This window comes from Anopheles merus, chromosome 2L, assembly GCF_017562075.2.
Source record: "Anopheles merus strain MAF chromosome 2L, AmerM5.1, whole genome shotgun sequence".
In the NCBI taxonomy this organism is placed as follows: Eukaryota; Metazoa; Arthropoda; class Insecta; order Diptera; family Culicidae; genus Anopheles; species Anopheles merus.
Window position 1 is genome coordinate 49,358,372 of NC_054083.1, and position 17,861 is coordinate 49,376,232.

The 17,861-nt window shown below is 48.3% G+C and overlaps 2 protein-coding genes across 10 annotated transcripts in view; both read left to right on the forward strand.

The window, feature by feature from the left end:
- Positions 1-17,861, forward strand: part of LOC121592118 (neurocalcin homolog) — a 113,070-nt gene that overhangs the window by 8,588 nt on the left and 86,621 nt on the right. The window lies entirely within an intron of this gene.
- The window catches only part of LOC121592117 (neuronal calcium sensor 2), an 86,472-nt gene continuing 69,223 nt past the window's right edge, over positions 613-17,861 (forward strand). The window contains exon 1 of the mRNA XM_041913417.1: positions 613-2,101. Coding sequence (XP_041769351.1) covers positions 1,949-2,101 — 153 coding nt within the window. The 5' untranslated portion in view covers positions 613-1,948. The remainder of the gene's footprint in view (positions 2,102-17,861) is intronic.

The following is a 17,861-nucleotide window of genomic DNA, read 5'->3' on the forward strand; positions in this document are numbered from 1 at the left end:
GTTTGAAGTTGGCGACAAACTGCTCGGACTGATTCTTGTTTTTTATTTTCATTCCTGAACACCTTTAAGAAAAGCAAACATTTGCCTTCCCAGGTGTCGATTTTTCACCCGGCTGGGCGAAGGGCGTTTTCCGCTGAAAGACAATTAGAGTTCCAATTGTTCGATGGCTATTCTCTTGGCCAGAATCCCGGCTGGCTAGGCTGGGGGCCGGTTGGACTTTCATCAGCCTTTAACCCTCGGTTCCCTCGAGGCCTCGACCAAGCGACGTGGATAGATAGTGTGGAAATAAAACTTCGCTCTAATTGCTTGCGTTGTTACGGCATGCCACCGGCGAATGGGGGAGGACCTACCAACGTACCAGCCTGCCCTAATTTCTTAATTGCAACCGCGCTCATCTCGCGACCTGGAAGATATCGCGTCGCCGTTGGCTGCGCGAGTGGACGGCACGTGGCAGGCGTACAGGAGAGAATGAGAGAACGCTAACGAGAGGAATTGGTCATCATTATCGAGTTAGTAAGGTGAAATGTTTTAATTGCGTTAAACTTACCTGGTAGTTCGATGGGGGGGGGGGGGGGGAGGGAACAACTCCGCTGCCCGAGGGGAGGTTAAGTTTCGGCTTTCGTTTCGCGGTGAGTAATTCCATTTGTTCGATCGCAAACGCGGTCCGCATTTAGTGTGTCGTCTCCGTCCGGTGGTTCTGATCCGGATTATAGTGTACCTTTTGCCTCGTTTTTCTTCTCCGTTCGATTGCGATTAAAGTCTGGCCGGAATGGTTTGGCGTGTGCTTTTGTTTTTTATTCCCTCCGCCCCGGCCAGCATTCTTTGTGCGCGTTTGCTCATAATGCATTTCAATGCTGTTTTCACGCTTCTGCACTATGATTCAATTTCGCGCACAGCGTGTTCCGACTTAAATTTCTTTCTTCCTGTTGGTGTACTCGGTTTTTTTTCGGGGTTTTTGTTGTTGTTGTTGCGTCAAACCAGTAGAGCGGGGCAAGCTTGGCAGCGATCCAAACAGAGTAAGCGAAGCTTGGCATCGACTAGTGCCGGGGGGGTCTATCTGGGCGGCGACAGGGATTATAAATCAACGGAACATGAAACGCAACATTGGATTGGAAAATCGGGACGAGAGAAGGAGAGGAGGACAAAAAATGCACTAGAATAAAAAGTGTATCCCTCTGCTTACACTTGGCCGGAGTTCATCTTCTTTTCACGCGTCTAGGCGTTCGGGCGATCCATGGAGGGACAGGGCAGACTGGATTTAATTTTTCAAATAGCTCAGCTCCGCTTTTTTTATGTCCGTTTTTTTTTAATGCATCATTCCATGTTGGAACCTTTTGCAGTTGCATTGCACTGCGGCGGGAAAGGACACACTGCACCAGGTTGTAGATTGGAATGTGTGGAAGAATGGGCCTGTGGCGCAGTGTGAGCACCACCCCGCATCAGATGGGACAGAATTTGAAGCCAATTAAAATACTTCTACTCAACTCAGTTTCACACTCATACGGCAGGGAAATCGTGGATCCGTGTTTTCCGTTTCTGTTTGGTGGTAATTGGTTGGCCAGTTGTCGAGGGCAGAAAGTCGCGTGTAGTGGGAGAGCAATAAAAATGTAAAAACGCGAAGTAATTTAGCATTGTAAGATCACGGTAATGTGTAAAATGAATCACACTGCAGGCAGCCCTGCTGTACCAACACATTAAGCCCGTGTAAAACACGTTCGTAGTGTGTTTGTCGCCATGGCACAGTTCTCCTCGTCGACGCAGTCCGGTCCCTTCGTACAGTCCTTACGCCGTACGCTCGCCAAACCGTGTGGCGTGGTGTGCAGAAAGGGGTTGATCTTGCCTCTCCCCGGCACGCTTGCCTGAGTTACGCAGCAGCACCGTCGTTTATTTTCATCCATCTACATCCGTCAACGCGCGCGCGGCTCCATCCGTCCGTCCATCCGCCGGCATGCATCGTACACATCGTCCTCGTTTAACTTCGGCTGCTGCAAGACGCTGCAAGAACACCGCCCGGCCGGCTTTGATCGCATCAGCTCTTCTGCATTGCATCGCACGCTGCCTATGGGAAGGCAGGAGAGCAGCGGCCCCACACTTTGCTCAGGTGAGTTTAAAAGTTTTACCTGTTTACACTATTTCATCGTAATCATTATTCACGGCTTGCCGCCGGCACGGTGACGAAGCATAACGAATCTCGCACGCCCGCCGCTGCACAGCGCCATGCTAACTGCCCTAAAGCGGAGCGTTTAAACGTAATCGCTCTCGTTTACGGTGCATCGAGCGAGATTGTTTGCTGTGTTGATTTATTTGTTTGCTGGCTGAGACGAATGTCTTGAGCTCGGAGAACGTGTTGGGAAGAGTGGCAGGTTTAAAAGATTGCAAAATGTCCCATAAACCGTATATTTTGTTGTGCAAATTGCATAACTTTAGGCGTTATGTTGTTTGAGTAGTAAAAGATCCAACTACGAAGGCTTTCGAGCTCGAGGTTTTTTCTTTTTAATATTATTAGTATCGAAAAATGCCTTTATTGCCTACCTTTTGGCTGACTTTGTAGTTCCAGATTCATAGAAATGTCCCATTTATCATATGTGAGATTGTATGTGCTGTCATATTCTGTACTAAACCGGGTGCAGTTCGAATTGAACGAACGAGTTTTACGGATGGGGCACAAAACTAGCTTTTCATCGTTTCCTGCTAGACGTTAGTGTAGCAAAGACCTTCCAAAAAATGGCGCACTAGAAAATAAAGACGTTTTCATAAATATTGAACGGTTTTGGGGGAATCCTTTACAGCAGCGGGAGCAGGAGAATCTAATTTTCCTAAGTAGAAATAGAAACATATTTCACTTTCGCCAACGCTAGCCCAATATCAGGTCAAAGGTCGCGGGCGTGCGGAAGCACCGAGTAAGCACGCGCTGTGCGATAGTTTGCCACAGGAATATGCAAATTAATTCTACATCAGCCAAAAACCAAAAAAAAAAAAAAACAGAATTTGAAAGAAAGCAGCTTACCAACTCGTAATTTTTTCACTGTTTAGCTTATTGCTGACACGATGGGTAAGAGGATTCGGATGTCCTTGTTGGAGCGCACCCCAAGCGCCGTGGTACGCCTATCTATCTACTTCCTTCCTTACTTCGCTGTTGAAACCCGTCCACAGGAAAAGATTCTAGCGCTAGCTCGGTTAAATGGCAGCCCCTTCATTGACCTAAAAGGACACAAAGCGAGCCGAAACACACGCACACACGTGGCAGAACCATGAGCGCGCGCGGCGGAATGCTACACTATTTCGAAATTTGTGGACGCGTGTTTTGAGCATATTTGGTAGTTTAGAAAGTAGAAGTCATTGGATGAACGACAAAAAAACCTGGTGAAAAAGGTTCGGTCTACGCTCCTTTTTGTGCGCCCGGTTGGGAACATTGGTCTTGTGGTTTTGGGTGGCAAGAGTTGTTTTGCGTGTCGATGATCAAGATTGGCTTCGCCTCCTGGGTGGGTGGCCGGTCCGTTTGGTTGGCACTGTTTTATTTATTTCGTTTGGCAAAGTTTGCCTCCCTCTTCCGTTCCGCTGCGCTAGGGAGCGATATTATGAAGGCGATAAGTTTTTAGTTCGCTTGGAAGGCACACGAAGGCTGTTGATTAATGATTTGATTACGCTTGAGGGTGGAAAGGTTTCGGTTGGTGCAGGAGTAGCGATTGCTCGCTAGGATAGTGCCAGCATGGCGTTATATGGCAGTAGCCCTGCCGTTAATCTATATGGATGTATTTTTAAGGAAATATTAAACGTCGGAAACGTCGTCCAATTGAAAATTGGGAACCAAAAAAAAAAGGTCATGCATGACACTTTCTCGTGTGTACCGTGTACGTCCTGACTAATGCAAAAGGACATTCGATTAGAGAAATAATTGCGTGTCCAAGGTTATTCGATTGACCAAAATCATACCAAGAAGTTGATTGCCCACACCGGACCCCCTTTTCGATGAACCTCTCGATGAACTGTGACATCGCCAGTACAGCAAGTACTACTCCACACTCTGTTCCCCGTCCGTAGCAGTGTTTGGCAGGAGTGCAAGGCTGTTGCAATTTGTAATTGAATGACAATTTCATTAGAATGTGCAACATCCCATATCGAATTGAAGGAAGCAGCAGTGGACGGTTCCAATTCGTTCGATTTCCCCTGCTCCGGGAGCATCCCGGTCGAGATACTACACAGTCCAGCTCGGACAGGATGTGCTTCGTTGGCTGCAAACTCAATTTTGTCACCCCGGAAACGAGTTTGTGGGGAGCGAGGTGTACCGAAGTGTGATGCGTTTGGTTTTTCATTTCGTTTCATGTTATGTATCGAAAATGAATTAAAAAAAAGGTGCCAAAACCATCCCCAAGCAAACCAAGCTGCTGTGTGCTGTCGACAGAATCATAAAAGTGTACTTTTGTGTGGCGTTGCATGACTACGGGCGATTTGTTCGACCGATTGCATACTTTCAGGCGGTACGGCAATGAGCGCGCCCTGTAAAACAAATCACCTGTCACGAAGGCAAGGCTTTTCGTGGGGTTTGTGAAGTATCATATTTCAAAAAACATATCAGATTTTAAATAAGTTAAAACCTGAAATTAATTACACCATCCTGCCGTTCAAAATCTGCAACACGTGCCGGGTGCCACTTAATTGCAGTTGGGCGTTACGGAAGATGTCACCCCTGCCGTGGCGCGTGCTGTATATAATATTCACCTTCTTGTGCAGGCCAATAGATTCGCTCTACAATATAGAAAACCACGTGGGTGGCTCACCCTTTTGGGAGGAGGGGGGTAAAGCTTATTACGAGAAATAAATGTGCGGGCGGGTACAGCCGAAACGCTAAACGAATAATCTCTTACTTCGAGCTACTTCACGCGCGCGCTCCGGTAAAATGCTTATCATAAGCGGGCGCGCGTTCCACACCGTATGCAGTTTGGCTATGCGGCTCACATCGTCAGACTGGCAGGCGGAGGCCAGGCAGGATCGTTACTTTTTCGGTACTACCTACCAAAGCGAAACGCACGCCCTAACGTTTCCCCCCGTACACAGTGGGCGAACCTTGTTCACCCACTCTCCAAGGTGATGTAGCTAAAGCTGTTGGAGGATGATCGTGTGTGTGTGTCTATTTTTTTAGCCTTTTATTTCTATTCCATCGCTCGTGATGATTGTAACCCTCGCAGGAGCGAAGGTCCCTCGAACGTACGTGCGAATATGCCAATTGGGGGTTTCCTTTTCGAGAGCGCTGCCGAAACCCATGCTCCTTCACCACAGCACAAGCCACCCGGGCTCGGGCCAAAAGTATGCGTATAATTATGTAATATGGAAATTAATGGGCGCTATAATTCAGAAAATTAATCCAACTTTTTACCACCGCCCTCACGGTGTGGTGCACCGGAACGGTGGGATCGGTTCTAAAAGGGGCGAGCCGTTTATGGCAAAAGGATACGAGTTCCGTCCGGTGGTGGTGTCGCGCACGTACACGACGCCGTACGTATGTGTCGCTACGGGAAGCGTTGGTCGTTCGGCGGTATGTTTGTTTAGCATTTTGCCCTTCCTTTTTTTATTATTCTCCAAAATTTCGTACCGATGCTGCTGCTGCTGCTGCTGCGCTTTCTGCGCTGGCCAACTTTAGGCTGCCTGCAACGACGATCCACTCCACTTCCTCTCCCGTACTTTAAGTCAAGAGATGGCTCTGTGTTAGAGAGAAAGAGCCACAAAACATCCCCGTAGCTCCTTTGCAAAGAGGAAAAGAAGGAGGCTTTGGTGGTAGAAAGGTTGACCGGGAAAAGCATCCAGCGTAACGCACGGAGAGACTCGCTGGAGCCCGCTGGGAAAGCTCGAGAACGAAATACACACACGCACGCACAGTTATTGGGTCATGAAGGGGATTGGGCGGGCGCACGCGTGTGTGTGTGATCACACGAGGAAAAGTTGAGTCATACTTATTGCCATCGGAGTTGGAAAGGTCGGAGGTTGTGTTTTTCTCGCCACGGTCTCGTACAGCCGCGGTGCGTGTAAAATGGTAGGTGCGTGAAAATTGTTTGCTGGAGTCATTTCCCTCCCCCCCCCACCCGCAGCTTCTCTCCACGATTGCCTAGATTGGCGTTCGCCTGCAGAGAAAATTATGATTCCTTCTTCGGCGTGTTTGAAGGCGCATGCATGCTGATTGGTTATTTACATATTTTCTTGATTCCATGCTGAGTGGCCGTCGCGCGCACTTCTTGTGTGTTAGGTCCCGTGCTGCAGAGCAGCCTTGCTTCCTCGTTGGCAAGATTTCTGTTGTTTTTTGTCTAACCGTGGTTAGCGCCATTGTGTACCGAGCGGTGGGAATTACACGAGATTACTGGTGAATTCTCAATTACTGTCATGCAGCAACGTTGCAGACTGGCGCGAGGCATGCAGGAAACCCCGTCTCACTCTTGCCCACAGTCATGATTGAAGCGGTAATTTCGCCCAATGGAACTTATGCTTGTTGACCTTTCATGGTTGCGGAAAGATCGTGTGAGACTGCTATGTAAATTATTTGCATGAGGCGCCTGTGGTCTTTGAATAAGTCGCATGTGCTGGTGCTGGTGGTGCAATGAGGTCACTTTAAAATAATTATTTAGCATTATTCCAATTCAGTAGGAAGTAGCGGAGATTATGAACATTTGTGATCGATCGGTTGGATTTACAAGCAGCTAAAACTGATGTTATTTGAGTTCTGCATTGCCTAACTTCTGGCGCTTATTAATCTGTTACAGCCTTACAATATGCAATCCGCACGACTGTTTAGCGTTTTTACATTCAAACACATCTAGATGGCCACATAATCCACAAGATATCTTGTCTTTTGAATAACAAGGTTCTTGAAAGGTTGAAGTAATAGTCCTCGAGTGTATCATGACCGTAGCACCAGTTATGGCATGCGTCAGACCTTGAACCGTTTTGGTTAATGGTTTTGGCTTCGTGGCAAGCTGATACGACACTACGACGCACTGTACGGCGCGTACTTTCTTGCGCCGTGATTGAACAATGCGACAGTCAGCCCAGTACCGCTGGTGCCGCCTTTCTATGTACGAATGCTCCTGAAGCCCCGCTCAAGTACGTTTATCTTGAGTTTCGTTCTTGCCTTCGCTATGCCCGCTTGCTCTTCATCCTGTGCTGTGTGTGTGTGAGCTAGCATTGCCGTGGTAGCAGATGAAAAGATAGGAAGCGCGTCTTAAGCCACTGCTGCAAGTACTTGACACCGCATCACGCCCTTGGAGCAGATCCAAAACGAACCAACCTACTGCGAGCGTGTGTACCTACTGGGATTAAGCGTGGCGCTCGCAATGCTTGTATCATTGCGCGTGTGTGCGTGTACTGCACGGTGTTACTGGAGTTGAGGAAGGATGATCCGTAGGAAAAAAAAGAGAGCAACCTTGTCCGGGACAACACGATGATATATTGGAGCTGGAGAACTGTGTATGCAAACCGGGCAGAATATGGTTGGCCATCTTGGCAGGAATGACCACAATCGTTTGCTGCTGGTATCAAGAAGAATAAGATTAAGTATTCATTTTTCGTTGAAATCATATGCTGTGTCGAAAACCGAGAAAGGTCCAGTATCGATGTCTGGGTACTGATTTCGTTTCTTCTTTAGCAAAGCAGTTTGGTGACATCAGAGAACAACAGTCTACTGATCTCTTTTGTGAGGAGCTTCATCCGAGCTGCATCTTCAATAATACAGAACAGCAAAAAAACTTAGTGTCGAAGCCTTTGTACATCATAACTAGAGCATGAACAAAGCTAACTTCTTGTTTACCGCCTGTACCTGGCCGAAAGAGGACCTCATCGATTCTTATTTTCTCCGATAGCTTTTAGCATGATGTGACTAGCTAAGCTTGTTTGCAGTGTTAAGAGTATCAAAACGAAACCAGTTTGCGGTTGACTCTGCTGCATGATATTCGTCCTCCGCTTGTTACCCGATGATGGGAAATTTCCACGAAAGACGGGACTGCTAGACTACCTCTTACGTTCTCACCTCATCGGTACATTGCAATGCAACGATGTTGCAGTGAAATGAAGTTTATTTTTCTTCTCCTCTCCATCTGATTCCCTTTTTTACTGCTGTTTATCAGACTACATGTTTTTAACTTTGTAGAACTCTACCACTCGGTAGTCTCCAGCAAGTCTTGACGCGGTACTGTGAACAAACTTTGCCGTCAATCGGCTCCTGCTCGATTGCAAAGCACGCACACACAAACACAGAGAAACAAATCGCAACTAGAACTTGACAGCACCATAATCGGATACTTTGTGGAAGAGGATAGTACTTTCCAGCAAAGGAGCGTGCTGAGTTCGTTTGCGATATATGCGCTTTGGCTCGTCGACGGCGCTCTGATGTTGGAGCGCAGAATGAAGAGGAGGGAACTAAAGTACCTTCCACCGGTAACTTGATTTTCTCGGTGAAAGGTAAACTTTTCATAATGAATGTAGTGTGCGCGGTACATCGTTTCATTTCTTCCCCGAGATTATCTGCAACGTGACTATCGATGAGATAGACCGGCTAGCGCGCTGGACGGCGTCTGATTCATAACGCTGAGCGCGGTGAGGCCGCATACACGTTACTAAATGACCTTTCGGCTAGTGATTGATGAAGCAACGTGAACGTTGCCGCGCTGTTGTTCAAGACAAAACAATACCCATGTACAGTGTTTCGCGTCGTTTTATGATGAAAATTGTTGTGAATTTCTTCTTCACCGTCAAACAACGAGCTCTCCCCAGCTGCCTGCTTTTCCATCTGCCTTTTTATTCCGCGTCGAATACAAATGACGTCGAAGCCAGCACCGGAAACTCAGCGACGAAGATGCAATAAAGCAAGCGAATGGCAAACCGAATTTAATAATCGTTATTCATGAGCATATTTTCTGTAATACTTCCCGTTGGGCGACTGTCGATTGCTGGCGCGGGCAAGCGGTTGGTGGGCAAAAGGAAGTGCAAGCAAGGGGGGGGGGGGACCACACGGACGGCAAACGGCTGTGTGGCCTTTCAAGCCGTTGCAAGTCGGAATCAATGATGTACAGCTTATGGAGCGGAACAAAACAGGAAACAGGAATTCGTCGGTGAGCGGTTCCTCCTGCTTTGTGACACTGACACAGTCATTCGGGGTGAGTTCATGCTGCTGTATCCGTTCCAGCTGCAATACGGATCTTGCGCTGGAGCCGTGCAGTACCCGGGCAGTCGTCTAATGGGGATTGCTGACTCTGAGCACAAAGGGACCGAAGCTGGATTTTGATGATTCTCCACGAGCGTTCCTCTCGAGCGTGGTGGTGGGTTCTCGTGCGGCTTGCTGGAAAGTGGGGAAGATTATGATGCATCCACCTTAAAAACACTGCAGCGAGCAACGGCGGCGCCCTGGAGTGGGTCATTTGTTTTGTGATATTGTCTGTGAAAGGGCCGAAGCTCTGGGAACACCCGGGGTCGGGTATTAGGTCATCAACAGAACCAGCATGCAGGACAGGGAGCAGGATCATGACAAATGCATTTGCACACATTGTAGCCGTGCAGATCACATTTCAAGGTTGAAAAAACAAGCACCCCGAAAACCCCAGAGCTTTTTCTGTGGCGCGTACTCGTAGCGCTGTCGTTGAAGTAATCCAGACATTTTGAAGCATAACGTTTGGTTGAACCAGAAAAAGGAACACACGTGTGTGTGTGTGTGTGTGTGTGGACGCACAAGGGCTGAAAAATTCAACTTAAATAGCTCCAGTTTTTGCTACCCGAATGGCACAATTTAGCGTTCCAAAATTGTAACACAGTGACACACGCTCACCTCCTTTCACTCCGTTAAACTCCCATCAGCAGCTACCGTGTGTGTGTGTGTGTTGTGCTTCGGAAGACAATCTTATGGCGACGAGCAGCAGCGGGGCACAATCGTTTCGTTCTACCGTTCCGTTCTGTTGGTGGCACACACACACACACCGCTTGGCACGCTTCCCGGGGCCCTGCGAAGCCTGAGCAAACCCATTCAAACAAACAAATGACGAAAGCGCGACTGTCACGCGAGTGAAATGCTTTATTTTTACTACTTTATAATCCTCGCGTCTCTCGCGTGACGCTGCTGCTGCCCTATGGTGTGCCTGTGTGTTTGTGAGGCTGGGGGGGGGGGGGGATGTGGACTTTTGAGTGAAGGCAACAATTATAGCACTCGAAAGCTCTCGTCGCGCTGCTGCTGCTGCGAGGGCTTAGAAGTTCCCACTCACATGGGTAGTGTGAGTCAACTTCACGCTAAGCTATTCACCCGGGGTAACAGTGGCAACCTCTGGCAAAGAGAAAAAGGAAGAAAAAGAAAATAAATAGGTGTCAGTGCAATATGTGTGCATGCAGCATGACAAAGGTACACTACTAGAGGCTGATGTCTCTTTTTTCGTCTCTTCATACGCTATGAACAGCGGCGCATCATCGTGCCCGCCTTTTGCAACGTGTTCTTGTCAAACCAGCGCTCTGCTGGTAGGTTCCGTTCTGCACATGGCTGCACACTCTGGGCGGCAGGGATGTGCACTGGAGTGCGCCATTGGGATGCAGAATGCTCGCCTAGAACGCAGCCTGTGTTCGCTGGGGGAGCTGTTGAAGCAGCAGCGAGTCAACAACACCTCAGCCAAGTTTTGATGGCAGTAGTCACGAATGAATTTTTAAGTGAGTAATTTAAAAACGGAGCAACTAGCGAGACACACACACACACCCAAACACGATACGGCAGCAGTGAGGTACGGTATCGTATTGCATCGTATTGTGCCGTCGGTTGCAGTTTGTCGTACGGCCGGGGTTGTGTGGTGCTGCTTAATTTATTTGCCCGTGAGTGCTTTCATCCAAGTGTGATTAAGCATTTTAACTTTATTTCGACGCTATTAGGTATGATGTGTTTGCCTACTTATACATGCCACTCGACGGGGTGGGTTTATTGATAACTGAGTGACTTGGGAGCAGCAGAACGGGGAACCCTTTAGTGTGCCAAATATTGCGCGAATATGATGAATCTGTTTGTATCGAATTAAATTAGGTCTCAAAAAAGTTACTTTAAATGGTTTCAATGATCAAAGCGTAACGGTTTCGCTAGATTATATCCCATTAGAATTGATTCCTAATGCACAGGTGGTCATTATTTTCAACCAGCGATATCCGGCTTCTCCAACCATATTCAGCTGGACCTACAACAGCACGTGCGAGTGGCGGGATTGGAGTGGCTGTATCGTCGTGCACGGTTCGGTTACCATAAATCATAGCCAATCGTGTGCCCCGTTAATATGCACCTAGGCAGCACGTTTATGGTGGCGTTGATTTGTTGCACAAACTGGCTGCACCGCTAAGCAGTATTTATATTTACCTTTTGTCCCTACCGCACCGATCCACACGAAGTACACTGGCAGTGTCGGGAGTGCCTAATGTGTATCCTTTGCGCCCGGCAATCGCTAGCATGCATCCTAATTTTGCATATAATTTCTATCGCCCACCACCACCCGTTCCCGTTTTTTGCACGGTGGATTGCTTTGAACATGCAATAATTTATGTGCCTACCGCCCACTAAACGGAATGGGGTGGGTTGGGGTGTTAGTTTGTTGCTTGGTTGCATCGTTGATGAAAATCGCCTACAATTCGAAACATTCCGACCGTCCGCGGACCTTGACCCTGTGTCCCTTTGGTTTTGCTACCGAAAGCCGGCTATTACCATAATCACCAGCTTTCGGTGTCTTTGTCGGTTTTTCGGGGCGGGCACGGGACGGTCCGAGGCTCGTGGTTAAATGACCAGTAGTCCAGCCCTGTGGTGGATGCACGACGAGCGTGTGTATCATGCGCTAATGCTGGAATCTCCACACGCTCAGGCATCTTCACACGGTGTTGGATTATATTGGACAGGAAGAGGGTTTCATCGGGGCTTTCGAGTTCCATCTACAGTGTGTGTGTGAGTGTGGAGTGCAGTCGGCTGATGGAGCGAACTATCGATGGTATGCGAAGATACGAATTTCTCATCAGCTATTGCGCTGGAAGCTATGCGTGCGGTACAATGCAACGGTTCGGTTCGGCTGCTCCTGGTGTGGACACGCTTCTTGCGTATTCCGTAACCGCCGACTAGGTTATGAAACAGTGGTACGCCGAGTCTCGGTATGTTAGGTTCAAGGTTGGTATGCTTAGAAGCCACAGCCGGTGGTTAATGTATAGTGAGAGGAGACATAAACGAAGCAGTGCGGTCGATAATCCAATTGGTAATAGCCTGGATGCTCTCTGATGGCCAGATGAGGCCCATTTCTCTTGCGTGCCAACACTGTAAGCTTCAATGACAGTCCTATGATAAATGTTGAGCAGAGCTTGCCTGTAAGCAGAACTATGTAATGTTTAGTGCATACTTTTCGGCGTTTAGAAAATTTGTTACGGCTGAATGAGCCTACAAGTATGCAATTTTTTGAATAACTCATTTAAAGTAATCTATTAACAAAATGATCCATTTCTATTAGCTTGTCGGGCTGGTTTAACAAGACTGTTACCTGGGTACGATCATGAGAAGCTTCTTCAAGCCAAACGTCGTTCAAGCCTATCAGCAAGAATCATCCTACATGGCAAGCGACATAGAACCCATTATATGCGTCATCTTGCGCTCGCTCGTCTATGCTACCGCATCACAAAAGGCTTGTACGTCTCGTCGGAGAAACAATTTACCATCAGTTGCTTCCCTGGCAGCTGTAGCTTCTGTCGCCTGCCTTGTATACCGTCCCGTGTACTATCGGTCCCATGTGACTGCTCCTCCGGGAAGGGCGTTATAAATAGTCGAAAGCTATTTGTAATTATTTTGCCACAAGAAGCTTTGCGGTCAAGCACACCTGTCATCTTTTTCGATCCGGGGAATGTGGAGCGTGAAGCGTGGAAAAGGTAGGACAACCTCGACCAGAGTGTATTGTCTCGTTTCGTGTGTTTGGGTTTTCGTCAGCTCGCTCCTTTGCCCTGGGGTGTTTGGTGCTATCTGCCAAGATCTAATTTGTTGTCACTTGTGGTAAATCGAAATTATCCAAAATGATGAATCGCCTCAAACAATACCGTGTCTGCCGGTCCCCTATGCAAGCGTCGCCGGATGTAATTATCCTTGCACGAGGGGTAGCGCGGCTACATTGTAGTGGGCGATGGGAAGGTTTAATAAGCCACGAGAAGTCTGTCGGACCGATTCGGGAGGGAACCAGGGATTTATCACCATTACGTGCGTTATCTGAGCGCCGACGATTGGCTACTAATAGTGGTGTAAGCACGACCCTCTTTATCTCCGTGTAAAAATGAACGAACGAACGAACGAACGAACGAACGAACGAGCCCTATTCTAACCAGACGTCGCACTGCCGTTGGCAATCATTTAGCTAGCGATTTAGAAGTGGAGTATGGGTAGCTATTTGTGAGTTCGCTCGTGACAGACCACTTATTGTAAACCGCATTCAGGCCACCTCCGCCCCGGCCCACATACATTCCATGGGAGCCGCCGAATAAAGCTGATGCTGAAGCACCGATTGCGGCGGTACGCTGTTGGTTGATCTGTGTCTATGGGAGACGCGTATTTTTAGGCGAAGATTGTGCGATAGAGGCGTAGCGCCAAATAAAAAAGAACAAAAAACGAAAACGCACTAAAAAAACGCAAAAGTGGGTGAACATGAATTGTTGACTATTTTTAACCCATCCGCGTGCAGCAGCGTTCAGTCATATGGGTGGAAAAGAAAGTTTAGCATACAATGTATCGGGTGCATTCATGCATAAGGAACATTCTTCGGACGATTAAAGTGCAGCGCAACGTTTAGGTGTGTATGCGTTTCAGTGCATTTAAATGACACTGCAAGATGTGTTCACGTCTTTTCTGTGCCCAACACAGCAAAATAGTTTTCCATGGGCCGCGCTGGAACATTTTCGTACGTAAGAATGTGAAAGTGGTCCGAAGAGCTGTGGCAAACCAGTGGTGCAACTGCAAAACCTGTTCACTTTTCTTGCACCACTGTCACACATAAAAAAACCACACACATACTAGAGGACGAAGAATGCAGTGTCGTACACCGGTCATGGTTGCAGCAGTTTGTCGTTTGAAAATAACCTGCTCCATCACGAGACCACAATGGGCACGAGAGAGAGAGAGAGAGAGCGCACGTTGGTCGCTATTTTTAGTGCTGGGCGATGCACAATTTGATGGTGCGTATTTTTAGATCCATTCAGTCCACTGTGTATGTGTGGCTGGTTTTTGGAGATAAATCAATGCTCGATGGTACTTGATCGTAAAGTGAGTCATTGCGGTGGCGGTGAGAGTGAGAAAAAGTTCCATTTCAATGATATGAGCCGTCTGATTAGATGACGAGTTGTACGCCGAAGTTGTAAGTTTAGTACACTAGGGCATAGTTGTGTAGTTTGACTTATGTTTGCGTGCATGAGATATTGTTTACGCCAGCAAACAATTTGCTCAGAATGTTACAACTTAATCAAAAATGAAATCTACTTGCTTGGTGTCGAACTTTCCATGAGGGTAACCTACTATCATTCAGCTCAACACAACGGCAGCACTTTGAAAGTTTCAAAGAAAGGAAGAAGGCAAACTATTTATCTTTTACTCACTTGCTGTGCGTTCTTCGCGCGATTTCCTGCGGCACACTTTACATTTCTTTCACCTCCCAGAAGTACTGCGTACGCCTTACGGCACTTCAAACTTCTTCCAAGCTGCTGCTGCTCTCTCTCTCTCTCGGGTCGTAGGGCGGCATTGTTCCAGGCAGACAGGGAAACACGGAGGAGCTGATTGGTATTTGTCTAGTGTAAATATTTTGCACACTCCCGGAGTGCGCGCGCCGTGTTTTAGTTTCATTTGCCACTTTCGTAGTTGGTAATTATCTTCCCAACCCCCATAAAATGTGTGTGTGTGTGTGCTGGGAAGGGGGAAGCATTCGCAAACTGCAACCAAACAGCGATAAGAAGATGCGCGCGCTGCCCGTAGAAGCACCTTTAAGTCGAGATGCGTAAAGGTTGTTTCAGGGGGTAGTGGTGGATATTAAGCTGATGCTTAGAATCCCCGAGATCTGGGGGGTACACAGACATCTATGCGTGTCATGACCTAATGCTATTCTCGCCGGACGCCGGAATCGTGGCATCGGCAACGGAGCACAGATCGGAAAGGCGTCAGTAACATGTCGATAATCTGATAATTAATGGCCATTTTTACGTAGCAGTGTGCATTAGAGAGTGGCTGGTCGTGTGGCCGGTCGCAGTCTCCTCACTATATCCCATCTATCAACCATTTGCAATTGATATTGCTGCGAGGGGGGCGATCGCGGGGCCTTTCCTCCAAGCTGCGCTGACCCGCGGGATTGGAAAGGGTAGCAGCGCAATCGTCTTATTGCCATTTTTACATCGCTCCCAGCAGTAGTAGTGCTTATCTCACTAATGGACGAATGTCGATATTGCGTCGTTTATCCACGTGGAAGTCGTTCTCGGTATGGCATCGCTCTCGAGCTCCAAATGTCACCCCCCGTGTGTGTGTGTGTATCCGAGCCTTTCCGCGAAATCGGACGATCCTCCATCGCGCGGTACCTATCGGTCGGTAACGAGTTGTGGTAGATGATTACATTTATCTCATTTGTAGGTTAGGGTACAGGCGTCGTCTGCCTTCTGGACGTTATCAGCCCACCGTTCTCCCTTGCGGGCGGGCTTCGTCGGTGGATCGCATGATGTATCGACGACGACGACGACGACGACGATGCCTTGGGTGCGCTTACATGTACCACAGCCCACCCTCCTACCCGCCATTCCCTTCTCGTCTCCCCTTGGTACGCAATTGAACCTAACCTCACATCTCGTACATCATCCAAAACAATCGTTAATATGGCTCGGTATGGAGAGTGGGAGAGGGGGAGGATGCTCAACACAGGCGGAGTGTGGCTGCTGCGGGTGGAAGAGCCACACTCCTCCCCATCCGCAGTTGTACGCAGCACGCCAGCAGCGCCGAGTGGAATAGATCCAAAATGGAGCAATGTGGAGTTCGACGCACCAGCACGCAGCAGGGGGGGTGTGGGATGTGGGGCGAAGGGGTGCGACGTGAATGCCCATTGTACGCACCGCGTTTCGTGGTTGGAGGAAAATGGCAAAAGTATGTCTGACTCTTTCTTTCTCCTCTCTCTCTCTCTCTCTCTCTCTCTCTCTCTCTCTCTCTCTCTCTCTCTCTCTCCTTCTCTCGGAGTGCCTCCATTAAGCCTCTGGGGCGCGCCGCAGTCCGCCTGCGGGTGGAAAAACACAACTGGAAAAAAGCGGCAGGCTCTGAAGTCTGATGTCGGCGTTGTGTGTTTTTTTGTGTTGTTGTCCTGGCTTTCCTCACTCATCACCACGATTAGAAGTGGCAACCGCTCTGCCATCACAAACCGTTCCCCGCTCCACTCAAAACACTGTTACTTTCCATTGCAGCTTTTATCCCGGGGATTTAACATCGATCTGTTTTGTGTGCCTTTGTCGGTGTGCGTGTGTGTGTTTGTGACTTTGTACGCGTACGCTGCGTAGAAGTTTTTCGCTTTGTTTCGTTGTAACTTCGTTGTTGTGTGTTGTGTGTCTCTAGCATGGTCTCCCGGAGGCGTGCGATTCCAGCGCGGCTTTGTTAGTGCGGTTGATCTGACATTTCCAGTCCAGTTCTTGCTCCCATCCCTGCCAGCTGCGAACGGCACCGTTGGGCCTGTTTACTTCGAAGATTTTGGTTTTATGTGTCTTTTCTTGTTCTTATCTCATATCTGTATGTCTTCCGCAATACAGCTTCAGTGTGCGTGTTGTTTAGAAAGCGAATTTTTACTCCGGTACGGAGATACTTTAAGAGTCGGGAAGTAGTGGACGCACTTTTCTCTATTACGTGTGTACGAGCTTTTAAAGTCTATAACAACCATGGTACGTGTATCATCTATCTCTATCTCTCATCCTTTACATCCAATCCACATCACGGCTTGACGATGGCAATATAATTTTAAACTCAGTTTTATGCATCCGTTTGCATTGTAAATCAACGTCATAGCCGAGCTCCGAATGTGCCGTGATGCCTTTTTGACGAGCAGCGAGCAACAGCGATAACGACCCTAACCCGTGCCATAACTGTGCGCACTTCCGGGCGAAAGCCTGGGTCCCGCAAGCACGTGGAAAGTGGAGGGATCGACAACGCGCGTCGTTCAGGCTGCAACGACCTTTTACGAACTGCGACGTGCTTTCGATGGCCCGACTATAACCCTCCCCACAACTTGCTCACTTTCATTGTCATCTTTTATTTGACCACTTTTAATCGCTCTATTGTATGTGCGGCTTGGCACGGATATATGGTTCTCCCACTGTTTGCATCATCGTACGCCATGTCTGGAATGCGCCCAGGTCCGGTGTGGTGGTCACGCAAAACCAAACTCACCTACCTGTCACATTTGCATTCGCGCAAAGCGCATCCATTTGTTGCGTTGCGTATGTGTTGCGTACGTTCGAAGAAAATGCAACCCCCCTTCTGTGCATCGTAATGACGGTGGGAATTGTTGTGTACCTTCTCCCCGGCCATTGTGTGGCTGATGGGGAGCATGAACACAAGTGCTGATGTACCTACCTGGCGGGCTACAGGCGGTCACGATACCGTCCGTTTTCCAAAAACTCTGAGTGCCAACTGGGGTATGCATACGGATCGGTTGAATGACTGATCCTATTGACCATTAGCACACGGGTAATGCAATAAAAGGGTGGTGTGTGTGTGCTCTTTTTGGGCTGGTCGGCTCGAGGTGCGAATGTTGATGACTTCCGGCGGGACTCTGCGTGCTTGCGTTATCATTTCTGGCTGTTTCGAGTGTTCCAAAAACGTGAACCTGCTGTGGACCTGCTGT